The following is a 17,036-nucleotide window of genomic DNA, read 5'->3' as shown; positions in this document are numbered from 1 at the left end:
CTTCCCCTTCCTTTTTCCTCTTCCCTCCCCTTTTCTCCCTCACTTTAAAAATGTAAAAAACCATTCTTAGCTGGGGTTGAAGGGGCACTTAAAGAACCAGGCTGCAGGTCAGACTTCAGGGCGTAGTTTGCTGACCCCTGCACTGGTGTGTGGAATTGTGAATCAGGTTTCTTTACAGTCTGATATTACCCAGATATAAGTGTTTTAATATCCTTAGCCTAAATGACTAACAGAATTGATTTAACCATGTATTTTCCAAGATGATTTGTCTGTAAGCCATACGGTTTCAATGGGAACCAGATGAGCTTAGTTTTTTCTGTTGTCATTTTTTGGCTGCACCGTACAGCGAGATCTTAGTTCCCCCACCAGGGATTGAACCCAGGGCATGGCAGTGAAAGTGCCAAGTCTTAACCACTGGACTGACAGGGAATTCCCAAGTTTATTTATTTATTATCATTTTATTTCTCTAAGTTCTTACCTCTTTTTCTAGATTTTCAGTGTTCAGTAAATTCACGTAAATATTTGGTTTCTTTGCTTCTAACCCTGAAACTTCACAAATACCTGAAAATCCTGGGAAGAAGGATTTTTTTTAAATGGGGTTTAAAGTAGGGTTTTAAAAAATCTTCTAATACATTCAGTTATCTTGGAGAAGCTTCTCTCTCACATGTAACTAAATACATAAACATTCATATATACATATACACACGTATATAGTATTCTCAGTATCTTCAGTTTCAAAATTGCTTAGAGAAACAAAAATTATGACAAAAAACATTAGTGAACTGAACACTTAAAAAAATTCTTATTCAAAGGTCCCTTCTCAGTTAACATCAGCATGTATCATTGTCCAATGGGTTTTCTTTTTCAGCCAGTCTCACTGTTATAAAAGTTGGCAGACCTATTGTGAAGTAAAAATGCACTGATTTCATAAAGTCAGTAAAAATAATATTGAAGAAGTTGGAAAGGAAATATATAAGACCACTAGTGTACTAGAAGCATTTTCAGAAAAAGTAATGAAAAGATTCTGAGATACTCCTGGGAAAAGAATGTTGCATCATGTTATCAGTTAATTATTTGGAAAAAGTATATCAAAAAATATCAACAATTGACTCATCTTTTGGGGGGGAGAGTTGGTGAAGTTTTGTCTCATGTATTGATTTTGGGATTACAAATTAATGTTAGTGAGTTGGTGAATTTGCAGATACAGGATCTCTGAATAATGAGGATAAATGGAATCATGAAATCTGTGGCTTTTTGTGTCTGGCTGCTTTTACTTAGCATAGTGTTTTCAGGCTTTATCCATGTTGTAGTATGTATCAGTAGTTAATTACACTTTGTAGCTGAATAATACTCCATTGTATGGATATCATTTTCTACATATTGTTGTATGAGCCAATATGAAATTGGGCGGGGGACGGATGGATAAACATAGATGCAGAATTGCTAGGTCATAGTCTTTGTTTCTTATTTGATGCTCTTTGCCTTTTTAATGAAAGGTATTTTATGTTTCTTTAATTCTGGAAAACTCTTCATTATTTCTCAAAAAAGTTCCTTCTCTCCTAGAATTCCTTTTACCTGGAGTTGGCACTTTAACTTCTAGCCTCCATATCGCATAACTTTGCTTTCACATTTTCTTTCTGTCCCTTCCTGCTTTTTATCTCCTCTTCCAGCTGTAAAAATGGCACCTTGCTCAGAGTCTCTTTCTCTTTTTTGTTCTTAGTCTTGCTGTCATTTAGGAATAAAGATTTGTTTGACACATACACTACACAATTTTATCTGTACTTGCTAATAACAAGGAAAAATAGTCTTAGTTGTAAAAAGTAAATGTGTTATTACAGAATATATAATCTGATCTGTATATAATAAAAGGTAAAAAATTATACTCTCATTGTAAATTATTTTGTTCTCAAAGTCTTGTTTAGCTAAAGAACAGTCTACATCAGTGTTAAATTTTTACACTTTCCAGAAAAAGTATTGTTTTGTAATTTTGTTTTAATCCTGTTTTTTTCTTCAGTCTATTCTATTTGAGTCTATTCTGTATCATTTGAGATGTGTTAAAAATGTGCTGGAGTACTTTGCCAACAAACTTCCAATGAGTACTTTTTGAGACTGTTGGAAGAAAACATCCCAGTTTAGACCGATTTAGTGTGACGTATTAGCAGTAGGTAACTTTTTCAAGTGTTGTTTGTTTTTTTAACTAAAAATGGGTAGTATAAAAACTGTATAATTAAAAGTAAACTTTTTTTTTCCATAAGAGAATCCGTTTACTCAGAATCTATTTACTGTACTTTAAATATAATCTAACTGCTTTTGGGGAATCATGATTCACATACAATAAAGACAAAAACATCGAACTCATAGCTATATAATATTTCTCGAGTTAAAATGGTCCTTTGTTTTAGTATCTACATTCCTTTCTTTTCTCCCCAGCTTTATTGTGATATAACTGACATTTAACATTGTGTAAGGTTAACGTGTACACCTGTTGATATGATACACATATATATTGCAAACTGGTTACCACCATAGTGTTAGCTAACACCTGCATTATTACCATTTCTTTTTTTCGGGGAGAATATTAAAGATCTATTCTCTTGGCAACTTTCAAGTATATAGTACAGTATTATTAACTGTATCACTATGCTGTACATTAGATCCCCGGAACTTACTCATCTTATAATTGGAAGTTTGTAACTCTGACCAAGTTTCTAACTCTACCTCCCTTCACCCCTGTTTTAGTCTCTGTTTCTATGAGTTCAGCTATTTTGGATTACATATAATAAGTGATATTGTACAGTGTTTGTCTTTCTCTGTCTTATTTCATTTAGCATAATACCCTCAGGGTCTATCCATGTCACAAGTGGCAAGGTGCCCTTCTTTCTCCTGATTGAATGATATCCATTGTATACATATACCATAGCTTCTCTATCCATTCATCTCTTGATAGACACTTAGGTTGTTTCTGTATTTTGGCTATTGTGAATAATGCTGCAGTGAACATGGGAGTCAGGCATCTCTTTGAGATCTGCTTTTCATTTTGTTTGGATACATACACAGAAGTGAGATTGCTGGCAGGTGTTTATTAAGAAATGGAAAACTTACAGTATGAATCAGGTATAAAGACTTTCCACCTTTTAATTTCATTTTCCTTCAAGTCAGTCTGTTTTTCTCTATGTACCTTCTCTCTTGGCAATCTCTGACAGTAACACTATATATCGATTGTTTTCTTAAGGTTTTCCCAGATTGTGGATCTCTTGCTTTAGCCTATTTCCTGAATTTTAGGTCTATATTTTCGGCTTTCTCTCTCCTTTTTTTAAAAAATAAATTTATTTACTTATTTATTTTTGGCTGCATTGGGTCTTCGTTGCTGTGCATGGGCTTTGTCTACTTGTGGTGAGCAGGGGCTACTCTTTGTTACAGTGCGCGGGCTTCCCATTGTGGTGGCTTCTCTTGTTGCAGAGCACGGGCTCTAGGTGCACGGGCTTCACTAGTTGTGACACGTGGGTTCAGTACATGTGGCTTGCGGGCTCTAGAGCGCAGGCTCAGTAGTTGTGGCACACGGGCTTAGTTGCTCTGTGTCATGTGGGGTCTTCCCGGACCAGGGCTTGAACCTGTGTCCCCTGAATTGGCAGGCGGACTCTTAACCACTGCACCACCAGGGAAGTCCCTTCAGGCTTCTCTTGGCTCTCTCCTCCACTTGCCCTTCAGACTCCAGCTCATAATCTTGTTTTATAAGCTAATTCTTCGTCTTTGGTGTACATTTCTGTTAATATCTTCATCATTTTTCAAGTAACCCATAGTCAAAACATGTACCCCTTTTGTAAAAAATTTATATTGCTAATTATAACAGTTGCTTTAAAAACACTTTCTAGATAACTAAACTTTTCAGTTAGGGACAGTATTGTTGGAAGACAACTTTTTTTGAAATTCTGACAGGTTAGAATGACATCTTCGGATCTTTTGCAGGTGTTATTTTAAATAGCCACCACCGCCTAGTTATTTGCACAGAAGTAGAGCTTGGACACTTGATCTATTTTGAATGCCCCATTGTTGAATTTATGTACATATATTTATTAATCTATGCCTATATCATCTAAATGCTGGGTAATTCATTTACAGTAACTTTCGAAAGATTTTCCATCACTCTGTCAGGAATTATTGTTAGGTCTTATAAATTATTGTACGTAGTATGGTGCAATGTACACTGTAGACAATTTATGAGATGTATTTCACACAATCTAGAATCTTGAATTTTAGGCCCTCCACATTGGAGTGTCTTTAACATTCTCTTCTGGTAGACAAAATTTTGAGACCTTATAACTCTGAAAAATACCTTTATTCTATTCTTGTTTGGCAAATCATATAATTACCATTTGGAAATAGATTTTCCTTCAAAATGTTCAAGATGTCATTGTATCATTTTCCAGCTTACAGTGTTGCTATTTTGATACTATTTCGACTCCTTTGTTGTGGGAGGTGCTCTGAGCCCTCTCTATCTGGTGACTTAATATGTCAGTTCTAAAAAATTTTCTTTTCTTTTTTTTTTTCTTTTTAATACTTTCTTACCCTCAGTTTTCTCTCTCCCTGCTTTCTGGCTACCTGTTAGGAGATGTAGGACTTCTGACTCTTATCCTCTAATTTAATTTTTTTAATCTCCCATTTAGATAAAGGATTAGTGTGAATGAAGGCAACTCAGATAGCAGTTTCAGCAATGGATTCTGTGCCATGCGGGTGTGACATTATTCCAAACAGATTTTCATATGTAGGCTAACACTATTGCTGTTTATTCACAAGACAGAATGATCCTAAGAAATGTTACAGTAATCTTTATAGGGCTGCTTCCTTCTTACTTTTTGTTGTTGTGGGACTTTGGAAAGATTCTGTTGCATTTCAGGGCCTCAAAGTAGATAATCTTAGTTTCCAGCTTAAATTTTGTATACAGCTTTGACAATATGAAGAGGAGGAAGTTAGTAATTCCAAGTGCTTAGGTGCATGTTGATAGAACTTCCCCATAGTGTTAGGCATACTCTAACAGTCAGTAGCTCTTGGTCACTAATCAGTAGTAATCAGCCATTTTGTGAACATCAGAATACTTAAAATTTTTATTTATTTATTTTGGCTGCACTGGATCTTCCTTGCGGTGTGCGAACTTCTTAGTTGTGGCATGCATGCAGGCTCTAGTTCCCCAACCAGGGATTGAACCCGGGCCCCCTGCATTGGGAACTCAGAGTCTTACCCATTGGACCACCAGGGAAGTCCCTGAATCCTTTTTTTAAAATTGAAGTATGTTTGACATACAATATTAGTTTCATGTGTACAACTCAGTGAGCAGAATACATTTTCTAGTTAGCAGTTGCTCTAAACTTTTGAATGGAATTAAGAATGTATCTTTGAGAAGCATTTCCTCGGTGTATTAACCGCCACCATAGAATGGGCCCCAAACTTGAGGTCTGTAATAAATTGCTATAAATGTTTGTAATGAATACCTGTAATGCTGAGACCTTCTGCAAAAGAAACTGAGTTAAAATTGTGTAATTCTTAGTTGACTCAGATATCATCCTCGATATATCTGTTCTGAGCACCCTTCATGAATGAACTCTTTTGGAGTGCCTAGGTTTACAGAGTACCTAATGCAACAGTCATTTTCAAACTTTTAAAATTAGCAGAATACCTGTTTTTCCCTATAATGTGGGTAGGTGCTGATAAGTGGCATTCTTTTTCCTGAGTTTGTTAACCCCTCCAAGAGGTGGATAGAGAAGTCAGAGCTAAAAGTGTTAAGTCCTTCCTCTCTTTATCCCTGATTCATACCCACAGGTAGACATTGAATTAGACAACTCCAGGCATCCCTCAGAGGAATAGATTAGAATGTATCCTCTCTACAGGCAGAAGCAGCCCAAGAGGAGAAAGAGCCCAGATGGCTCTGAACTGAGGACAGACATACATAGTTCTTTCTCTCAAATTCTCCCTTGTGAGGAAGGAATGAGTGAGGGCTGTTAAGAGAAGCCAGTAATTCAGTGATGTCCACTTTCTCTGGACATCAGAATCATCTGGGGAACTTCTAAAAAATACAGGTGCCTGGGACCCATTCCCAGAATTTTAGATTCAATTTGTTTTGGATAGTGTATCTATAAAAGTTGCCTGGAGTGGTTTAATTCTGCAGCCAGAATTGAGAATCCCAGCTGTAGTGGAAGTTCTACTTAGAAAAGGCTAGGGGGATAGTGGATGTTACCTACATTTGTGGATAAATCCCCAAAATGGTACTCCTTCCCAGAATAATGCCACTGTGTCATCTGGTACAGATGATAAAAGGCATCATAACCTTGGGCAGGTTGCTAAACTTTTTAAGTAAGTTTTCCCATTTGTAAAATGGAGATAGCAACCTCATAGGGTTGTTTTGAAATTCAAATAAGATAATACATTCATACAGATTGCCCTGCGTCTGTAAAGTCCACATTGGCATTTTTACTGGCAGCTGAATATTACATCTTGAACTTTCCTCAGTTGTGTGACATGTGAGTTATTTCGTTTTCCACAAATGCTGCTAGAACCAAAAATCGTGTGGAAAGATTTTTCTTGGAGTACATTTCCTAAAAAATGGGATTACCAGGTCATATAGGTGTGGTCAGTATTATGAGATTACTCTGAAGGAAGGGTTTTATATGATGTACCATTGAGAATGTGTGGGTTTGCCATTTGCCCACTTAACAAGGTGACTGGATAAGGAAGTATGTGCCCAAGAGCTACTTGATGGACTTAGAACAGTGAGAGATTGTCAGGGAACAGAATTGTTGCTAGGCTTTAGATTCATACAGCAAGAAAAGGTACCTCAAGGCTTAAAAACGTAGTTTATATTTCTCAAGAACAATTTTGATAAAGTATTAGATAGTATTTGAAGAGCAACAATGATCCAAAACTTTCCTTTTTTAAAATAACGGCAGTATAAAAGTAGATTTGGCCATTAGCCAAGTTGATTTTGTATTTATAGAAAAATACGCTGAATAGCAGGAATTGTGTTTACACATGTAATTTTTCTGAAGTGTGTTTATATAGCTGAGGTATTACTAACCTTTTCTTCCCTTAAGTAGGGATGGCAAGTGAGATGTTTGACTTGTTCATATGCATACTCTCAGTAAATGAACTATATATGACTTCATTTTATGTGCAGAAGGCATATAGAAATTAAGATTATCAGGAGGTGTATTCCTGCCAGAAATAAAATGTCTTAGTTACTTAGTCTGCTACTTGGCTAATGAGGTCATACAAGCCTGGTAGACGTTTAGAAATAAATATGTATTTGTGCTATATGTTTTTACTTGTTTTTTAAGGGACCAGGATCTATTTTTATTTAAAGCCAAACATAGGTAAAATTTTGGAGAATAATTAAATACCAGATTGTTCCTCCCCATTTCTTTGTTGCCATGTGAAATCATTCAGCTTCAAAGCAATCACCACTTCCATTCCACACTGATAACTTTTCTTTTGGTTTATTTTTTGCAGGAGGTATATCGAATTCCAAAGAAAAGTCAAACTGAAAAGGAGAGCACAAGTAGGTATTCAGAGATACTTTGTGCATATGACTTTACGAATATTCTTTTAGAAATATGCAGATGTAACTGATAAGAAGTTTATTGTGTTTTTGGAACCAGATAATATGTCATTAGGTAAATGAAATATTTTTGGTATAAGTTTGAAAACGTGTTTTTAAAACAATTTTCTTGGAGTACAGTTGACTTACAATGTTGTGTTAGTTTCAGGTGTACTGCAAAGTGAATCAGTTATACATATACATATATCCACTCTTTTTTAGATTCTTTTCACATATAGGCCATTACAGTGTATTGAGTAGAGTTCCCTGTGCTATACAGTAAGCCCTTATTAGTTATCTGTTTTATGTATAGTAGTGTGTATATGTCAATCCCAATTTCTCAATTTATCCTTCCCTTCCTTCCCCTCTGGTAACCATAAGTTTATTTTCTACATATGTGACTCTCTGTTTTGTAAATAAGTTCATTTGTACCATTTTTTTAGATTTCACACATAAGTGATACATATGATATTTGTCTTTCTCTGTCTGACTTCACTCAGTATGACAATCTCTAGGTCTATCATGTTACTGCAAATGGCATTATTTCATTCTTTTTTATGGCTAATATTCCATTGTATATATGTACCATATCTTCTTTATCCATTCCTCTGTTGATGGACATTTAGGTTGCTTCCCTGTCCTGGCTCTTGTAAATAGTACTGCAGTGAACATTGGGGTGCATGTATCTTTTTAAATCACAGTTGTCTCTGGATATATGCCCATGAGTGGGATTGCTGGATCATATGGTAGCTCTATTTTTAGTTTTTTAAGGAACCTCCATAGTACTGTTCTCCATAGGGGCTATACCAGTTTACAGTTCCACCAGCAGTGTAGCAGGGTTCCCTTTTCTCCACACCCTCTGTAGCGTTTATTGTTTGTAGATTTTTTGATGATAGCCATTCTGACCAGTGTAAGGTGATACCTCATTGTAGTTTGATTTGCATTTTTCTCATAATTAGTGATGTTGAGTATCTTTTCATGTGCCTTTTGGCCATCTGTATGTCTCTTTGGAGAAATGTCTATTTAGATTTTCCACCCATGTTTTGTTTGGGTTGTTTGTTTTTTTGATACTGAGCTGCACAAGCTGTTTGTATATTTTGGAGATTAATCCCTTATCTATCACTTTGTTTGCAAATATTTTCTCCCATTCTGAGGGTTGTCTTTTCATCTTCTTTGTAGTTTCCTTTGCTGCGCAAAAGCTTTTAAGTTGAATTAGGTCCCATTTGTTAATTTCTATTTTTATTTTCATTGCTCTAGGAGGTGGATCTGTGCATTTTTATTCTTAGTGATTTTTTGTCAAAGGAGATGTCCCTTTATACTCCCTGTGTTGTTTCTTTCCTTGAAGTCATGGCCTTCTAGTAGCTTTTCTTCCATTCATTTCTTCCTCTAGAGCAGACATTCTTTTTTTTTTTTTTTTTTTTTTTGGCGGTACGCGGGCCTCTCACTGTTGTGGCCTCTCCCGTTGCGGAGCACAGGCTCCGGACGCGCAGGCTCAGCAGCCGTGGCTCACGGGCCTAGCGGCTCCGCAGCATGTGGGATCTTCCCGGACCAGGGCATGAACCCGTGTCCCCTGCATCGGCAGGTGGACTCTCAACCACTGCGCCACCAGGGAAGCCCTAGAGCAGACATTCTTAAACCTATACTCCTTAGGTGTGTGTAAGTTTTTACCTGTAGATGTTTATATGCAAAGTCCTTGGTATACGTTCATTTTACTGGGGAAAATTCAAAACTTTCATCAGATTCTCAAGGAATCAGTGACCCCTCACAAGGTTAAGAATCATTATTACAGAACAGATAATAGGGAGACCATTGCAGTATGGTTTCTGGGCTTTACCACTTAGCTGTGTTTCCAACATACTTTAGAGATTAAAGCAATGGTATAAATTATGGTGGCTCTTGTTAGTCTCTTGTGCCCCTCCAGCAGTGACCCAGTATAAATAGAGTAAAGGAGCCAGTGTGATCATGTTTTTGGTCTTTTTCTTTATTTTTGGCATGAAGAACATTTTGTAATCTTAAATCTTATTGGTTAAATAATCTTATTGGTTAAAGCCCTGTAAAGTATCCTTTACATCACTTTTGTATCTTTTGGATATTTTTAGTTCTACTGGTTTAGTCTCTTCATAGCCAGACATCCTACTGAGGGCTGCAAAGATTTCTTCCCATAAGAAAGAAAGCTGGATTGAGTAGTACTGGTTGGCAGTATCAGCAGCACCACTATAGAGTTGATCATCAGAGGCTGGCTTCTCTGGGCCCACTGAGTTGAAAACATTAGCAAGACAGGCGAAGTTTCAATACCTATGAAGGTCCTCCCACCCCACCCTGCCACCATTGTTTTGTAAATATCTAGTCTGGTATGGCCGTCTGAGAGAAGCAGGACATGGTCTGTAGTGGACAATTATAATCTTTTCAGGGAGCAGCCTTTTGTGTGCCAACTTCAGTCTCATCCTCACATGTGGGGAACCCCGCCTCCATCTCAGTATCAGGCTTTTAGATTAGAGAAATGCTTATAATGCAAACCTGACTTGCTATGTTACTACTTAATGTCAAGCGATTAAAAAGCTTAGAACTTTTAAAATTCATAAGGATTGTGAAATACTTTGGGAAATATGCAGTCTAGCTTTATCCACGTTTTAAAATATGAGAAAATCAGCCTGAATATATAAGATGATTTCTCTGCCTCACATATTCTAAGATGCAGAGTCAGAATATACTGTTGGTATGATTCCTTTTCTTGTTTTACCAATATATAGTGAAGAAATAGCCACATTTTAAGGAAATTAACACCAGGGTAAGGAACCTGGGTTTGAAGGAGGAAATAGAGAGTCATGGGCAGATCCAGATGAAACTAGATAATAATACTTCACAAAAAGATGTTGTGCTAATACCTTCTGAGCTGAACAGTTGTTTTAATTGTATGGTATTTTCTGCCAGCATGTGGTATTAGATGAGTTAGTTCTGTTAGCTTCTCACTGACAAATACTCATACATGGCTGTAGATTAGTAACTTTTTTGTAAATAAATGGAGTTTTTGGCCAGCTAAAAGAACTGTGAGAATGGTATATGTAAACCTGATCCTACTGCTGGGGGAAAAAACAACTGATAGCACATTTTTCTGAGATGAGAAAAGAAAAAACAATGTTTATCAAGAATCCGCTTTGCGCTATGAGAGATATTTTATAAGAAATTCTCTCCTTATGAAGAGAGCAATATGATTAGTAGGTAACAGTACTAACATACACAAAGCAACAGCATATAATACTAGTCAGTTTATATTGAAATGTTCATTGGTGGGATCTAGACTACTTAGGAAAATGAAAGACTAGGTGGTGTGATCAGTGAAAAGTAGTACTTAGGGCAGCTTTTGGGAGCAGTGGCAATGGAATTGGGTGAGAACCATTCTAGGTAAAGAGACTGAGTGAAGAAGGTTAGCTTCCATCTTTTTTTTTTTTTTAATTTATTTTATTTTTGGCTGCGTTGGGTCTTTGTAGCTGTGCACGGGCTTTCTCTAGTTGTGGTGAGCAGGGGCTACTCTTCGTTGCGGTGTGCGGGCTTCTCACTGTGGTGGCTTCTCTTGTTGCGGAGCACGGGCTCTAGGTACACAGGCTTCAGTAGTTGTGGCTTGCGAGTTCTAGAGCGCAGGCTCAGTAGTTGTGGTGCACGGGCTTAGTTGCTCTGTGGCATGGGGGATCCTCCCAGACCAGGGCTCAAACCCGTGTCCCCTGCATTGGCAGGTGGATTCTTAACCACTGCACCATCAGGGAAGCCCTCAGCTTCCATCTTTGAATAGGAAGCTGGCGTTCTTTTTTTGAAGATGTAGCTCTCTGGTTTTGATAACTTACTGAGTTACCACCTGTTTCACCTGTGTTTGAAATATTTTTCTTTGGAAATTGTAGTTCATAAAAAGTTGTCTAATTTTTTTTTTCATTAAAGAGATTTTTCTATTGAGGTTTTTATGTTTAGCATGCCAGGCTGTTTTTCTACCAGTTGTAAATATGTAGAGTTATAAGGGCAGGGGAAGGCTTTTACATTTTGAACTGACAAGCAGACTGCCTTACTAAAGGTATCAGAAACATTTTGCATGCATGTGTTCCACAGAACTAGTTAGAAATGATGAAAGCTTGGACTGAGACTTTGGTGGGAAAAGGTAGAAAAGGGCAGTCATGGAAGAGACTTTTAGGAAGTAGAGCACACAAGCATATAACACCTTATGTCTCGTCCAAATTTGGGACTGGGTATATGAAAGAGGAGTCCATAGATCTGTTTGTTGGATAGAAATTTTATTATACAGTTGGTATACTATCATGATGGAGAAAAGTCTACCAAGTAAATTTTTTTAAAAACCTTTTCCCCTAGTAACCGAACGAGGAAGGGATGCTGTTGGCTTCAGAGATCAAACAGTTGCCCCAAAGACTCCTAACAGGTCAAGAGAGAGAGACCCAGACAAACAAACTCAAAATAAAGAGAAAAGGAAACGAAGGGGCTCCCTCTCACCACCTTCTTCCGCCTATGAGCGGGGAACAAAAAGGCCAGATGACAGGTAAGTGACCTATGTGAGTTACTCTCTTTTCTGAGCAAGTCAAAAAGTACCCAAGTGATACACTTCTGATTTGGGGGCAACAAGTGCTTTTGTAATAAATGTATTCTCTTGTGAGTGAGTATAAAAGGAAACTCTACTCATAACTATTGAGAGTCTCTTTTGACAGTAGTAATAGCTGTGAAGACGAATAGATTTTTGGTACTCGAATGGCTTCTACTTCATAACGTTTAAATGCTATTTGAGGAGCCAGAGATTTGTTCTTTAAAGGGGAATGGGGGTTGATGGGAGATAACCCTATGTTTTCTAGTGAATCTTACACCATACCAGTTCAAAATGTTGTTTGATCCCTGTGTCAGAGGCTGTCTTGTGATGCTGGTAGAAAAACAGGCCACATAATCACCTGCTGGGCACTAGAAAACATTTGTTCCCGAGAAGTTCTTTTTAAATTAAATATACTTTAAAAAAAAATTGAGATATAGCAGTCATGTAATGCAGTTGTCAGAATTTTTAATTTTGGGTTCTCTGGGTATGTAATAGTAATTCATCATGATTTTAATTTACATTTCTCTAATTACTAAATAGATTGAACATTTTGCCGTATGTTTATTGACCATTCCTATTTACTCTTCTGTGAAGTGTCTTTTTATATGTGGTGTTCATTTATTAAATTTTGTCTTTTTAAGCTCTAGGTGTTCTTTTTTTATATTCTAAATATAATTTTGCAAGTATTTTTTCCCAGTTTATGACTTGTATTTTGACTCTTTCTGTATCTTTCAATACACAGAATTTATTAATTATGGTGTAATTGAATATATCATATATATTGTCTGTTTCCTTTATGGTTAGTGTTTACAGTGTTTTAAGAAATTCTTCCCAACTCTTGAGATGACTTTGTGTGTGTGTGTGTGTATATACATTTTGTTTTAGCAAGATTTAAGTCCTTAATCCATTGGGAATTAATTTTTGTATATATTTTAAGGTAGGAATCTGGTTTCATTTCTTTCTAGGTGAACACCCAGTTGTCCCAGCATCATTTACTACTTGAACGCTCCTCCTTTCCGCACTGATCTGCAGTGCTGCCTCTTTCCAACAGGTTTTCACATATGGGAGGATCTGTTTCTGGGCTCCTCATGACTATCTTATATTTAAGTCTTGATAGCAAGTAGGGCAAATCCCTACTTGATCTTCTGGGATGCCCTGTCTTTTCTCAGATTTATTCTTCCTTAGAATCTGCTTTGAGTATTTGAATATTCTCTATCTAGTTAGGTCTTCTTTAATATTTTTAATGAAGATAAAGTTTTTCATTAATGTCTTTGTTAATAGTTTTCTCCAGAAAAACTTGTTTATCTTTTGGTGTATTTATTTCTGAGAACCCTAACTTCTGTTACATATTCAGTTTGGTTTTGGTGTTTTGATATGCAATTCACCTTTGTATATTGATCCTATTTTTGTTAACCATTACAAAACTTGTATTAATTTCAAGAGTATAGGATTTTTATTTTGCCCCACTGTCTCCTTTTTTTGTCATTGTCAACAGTCCATATCATATGAATTTGTTTTGGTTTTCCTTTCTAATTCTTATGCCTTGTTCATGTTACTTTGCTAGCAATACCTCCAATGCAAATCACAGAATGATAGCATTTTTTATCTTGGTAATTGATTTCTACTCATATTTTGTTTCCTTCCACTTTTTTAGGCTTGTTATATTGTTTTTTTAATTTCTTAACTGGAACAATTGGGATTCTTAGCTCATTAATTTTTCTCTTCTGATAGAAGTGTTTAAGAACTGTAAGACTGCTTGAACTACTCTTGTTAATGCAGCTTCATAATCTAGTTCTAAATACTATTAGGATATACAATGTGTTTAAATTTCTTTTTGTTAAATTTTCAATTTGTCATTAATTGATCTGTATGATAACAGTTCTTAGAATTTTATTGAAGCTTGCTTTATAGTCTCTTTTGTTTGATATTCATAGAAATATGCTTATCTTCCTTTTAGTAGGATTTAACTGGTATATCTTTCTTCCTTTTATTTTATTTTATTTTTTATTTTTTGGAGCAGGGAAAGGTTTATCACAGGGCCATGCAAGAAGATGGGTGGCTCATGCTCTAAAAAAAACCCCAAGCTCCCTGAAGGGTTTCCACAAAGCATTTTTAAAAGCCAGGTGAGGGTAAGGTAACAGGGGTTAATATTATCAGTCCTTAGGTTTAAGGAGGCCTGGGGCTATGTGCTCCTGGTCTTTAAGTAGTTAACATCTTCCATTTGGTGGGGGTTTTCACATCTGTAAAACAACTCAGGAAATGTGCATCAAATACTGTTGTCTAGGTACTTCAGAGAGGAGCTAAAGCAGAGGATAGGGGGCAAGTCCTGTCCCAGGAAGCCTCTTCCTTCCTTTTACTTTCAACTTTTCTGTGTCTAATAAATAGCTTATAGCTGATTGGGTGGTTTTGTTTTTGTCTTTTTTAATCTTTTATGGCAACTCTTTAATTCTTTAACTGGTTGTTCCAATTTAATAAAATTTGAAGCTAATCAATATCCTGAACAACATAAGTACTTACTCTGACCATTTAGCCTTCCCAATTTACATGGTATTATTGTCCAGTATTATAATTCCTCCTCTCTCCTCCCATCAGTTATTGTTAATTTTTTTATGTAGACCAACTGATGTTTTTAGTTTGTTTACATTTACTAGTTTCTCTTCTTTCTTATCTCAGACCCCTTTAAATGCTTTTTTTTTTTAAATTATTGTTTATTTATTTATTTTTGGCTGCGTTGGGTCTTTGTTGCTGCGTGCAGGCTTTCTCTAGTTGCGGCAAGAGGGGGCTCCTCTTCGTTGCGGTGCGTGGGCTTCTCATTGAGGTGGCTTCTCTTGTTGTGGAGCACCTGCTCTAGGTGCGTGGGCTTCAGTAGTTGTGGCTCGCAGGCTCTAGAGCTCAGGCTCAGTAGTTGTGGTGCTCGGGCTTAGTTGCTCCCTGGCATGTGGGATCTTCCCAGACCAGGGATCGAACCCATGTCCCCTGCATTGGCAGGCAGATTCTTAACCGCTGCGCCACCAGGGAAGTCCCTAAATGGTTTCTTTTAGTGAGTTTCTCTTCATAATATTTCAGTTTTTGTCTAAAAAGTGTTTTTCATGTTTTGTTTGCATTGCTCACCCTCAATTTTAAAAATCAGCTTTATTTAACCAGCAAGTATAAATTGCTTACAGTAAAATTCATGATTTTAAGTGTAGTGTTCATTGAGTTTTGTCAGATGCATACAGTTCTGTAACTACAACCACAGAGGTTATATATTGGATTGGCCAAAAAGTTCATTCGGGTTTTTCCATAACATCTTACGGAAAAATCCAAACGAACTTTTGGGCCAACCCAATAGAACATTTCATCACCTCATAAAATTATCTCTTACCCCTTTGTAGTGCGTCCCCTTCTTCTACTCCTAGTCCCTGGCCACCACTGATCTCCTTTCTGACTTGGTTTTGTCTTTTCCACAATGTCATTATATATGGTATCATATACTATAAAATATATTCTGTCTTCTTTCACTTGGCATATTATATTTGAGATATTCATCCATGTTATTATGCATCTCAGTTCTTTTTTAGTGCTTAGTAGTAGTCCATTGTATAGATATACTATAGTTTGTTTATAAATTCATTAGTTGATAGGTGTTTGGATTGTTTCCAGATGACTCTTGTGAATATTACTGGCTATGAACAAGTCTTTATGTGAACATTTATTCTCATTTTTGAAAGGAAGTTCTTTTGGGTTGACAGTTTTTCTGAATACTTTGAAGCTGTTATTCTTCATTCTTCTGACTTTCCTTATTGATTTTACGAAACTTGTTGGTTGCTATTCTTTGTTAAGTAACCTGGCTTTTCTCTTGGCCTGCTTTTAAGAAGTTCTCTTTGTATTTGGTGTTCCGCATTATCGTTTCCCTGTGTTTATATGAGGATTTCTTTTTTTTTTCAACCTGGTTGAAATTCATCTAACTTTTTAAATTTGAAGATCATCTTCCAAGTTACTTATTCTCTTCAGATCTAATCTCTTGCTTAACCATACCATGGCTCTTATGGGCACTGAATTGAATTGAATATTAGGTTATTTCTTGGTTCATGACACTTATTTCTATCCCTGGACCTTTTCTCCATACATTTACTATAATGTAATGAGCCCTGGAGGTCCCAGCACAAAAGTCAGGATCTTAACAATTATATAAATCTTGCTATGTCACTTATTTCTGCACCGTCCCCTGTCTTTACTACTTGTGATAGCAAGTAGTATCTGTTGGATTCTGTTGTTCATTGTACCCTGGCCTGCCTTTTTTTAAATATAGTTTTATGTCATCTAATATATATTTCTTAAAAATATGTTAGTTTTAACTGTATGAAAAGGCTATTATTTTGCATTTAATTTGACAGTACTTTGTTTTGACTTGATATTTATTTACTAAGATTTATTCATAATAGTATCAGTTTATTTTTATTACTGTATAATGTTTTGTTATAAAACTTTTTCTATTATGTATAGTGCTGTTATCTTATTTTGGTGTACATGTGCAAAAGTTTCTCTTGGATATTTAAGTAGAATTTTGCCACGTATGTGCAATTTCAAATGATAATTGAGTTTTAATTTTCATTCTTTTTCCTTTTTAGATGCTTCATGGGGTTCTTATTCAAATCTGCCTGATAGTATTTTATGGTCCTGTTCCTTAGGCATATTTTTAATAGCCTCTTTTATCGTATTAAACATATTAAACATCTCTAATATTTTGTGTGTGATAATTCCAGCATCAGCCGTCTTTATATGTCTCTTCCTCTCACTTGTGTGTGTGTGTGTGTATTTTATTATTTTATAATTATATACCTTTTTTTTTGCTTTCGGTGAGATATAATTGACATACAGCACAGTATAAGT

General features: G+C 36.1%; 1 protein-coding gene across 2 annotated transcripts in view; it reads left to right on the top strand.

Moving 5' to 3' along the window:
* SETD2 (SET domain containing 2, histone lysine methyltransferase) overlaps positions 1-17,036 on the top strand; it is an 83,274-nt gene that overhangs the window by 40,734 nt on the left and 25,504 nt on the right. For both annotated transcript variants that reach the window (XM_082662837.1, XM_082662836.1), the window contains 2 exons: positions 7,498-7,546; positions 11,939-12,122. In XM_082662837.1, the coding sequence (XP_082518963.1) occupies positions 7,498-7,546; positions 11,939-12,122 (233 nt within the window). The remainder of the gene's footprint in view (positions 1-7,497; positions 7,547-11,938; positions 12,123-17,036) is intronic.

This window comes from Grampus griseus, assembly GCF_964374135.1.
Source record: "Grampus griseus genome assembly, chromosome: 10".
NCBI classification, from domain to species: Eukaryota; Metazoa; Chordata; class Mammalia; order Artiodactyla; family Delphinidae; genus Grampus; species Grampus griseus.
This window is presented reverse-complemented; position numbering and strand designations above follow the sequence as displayed.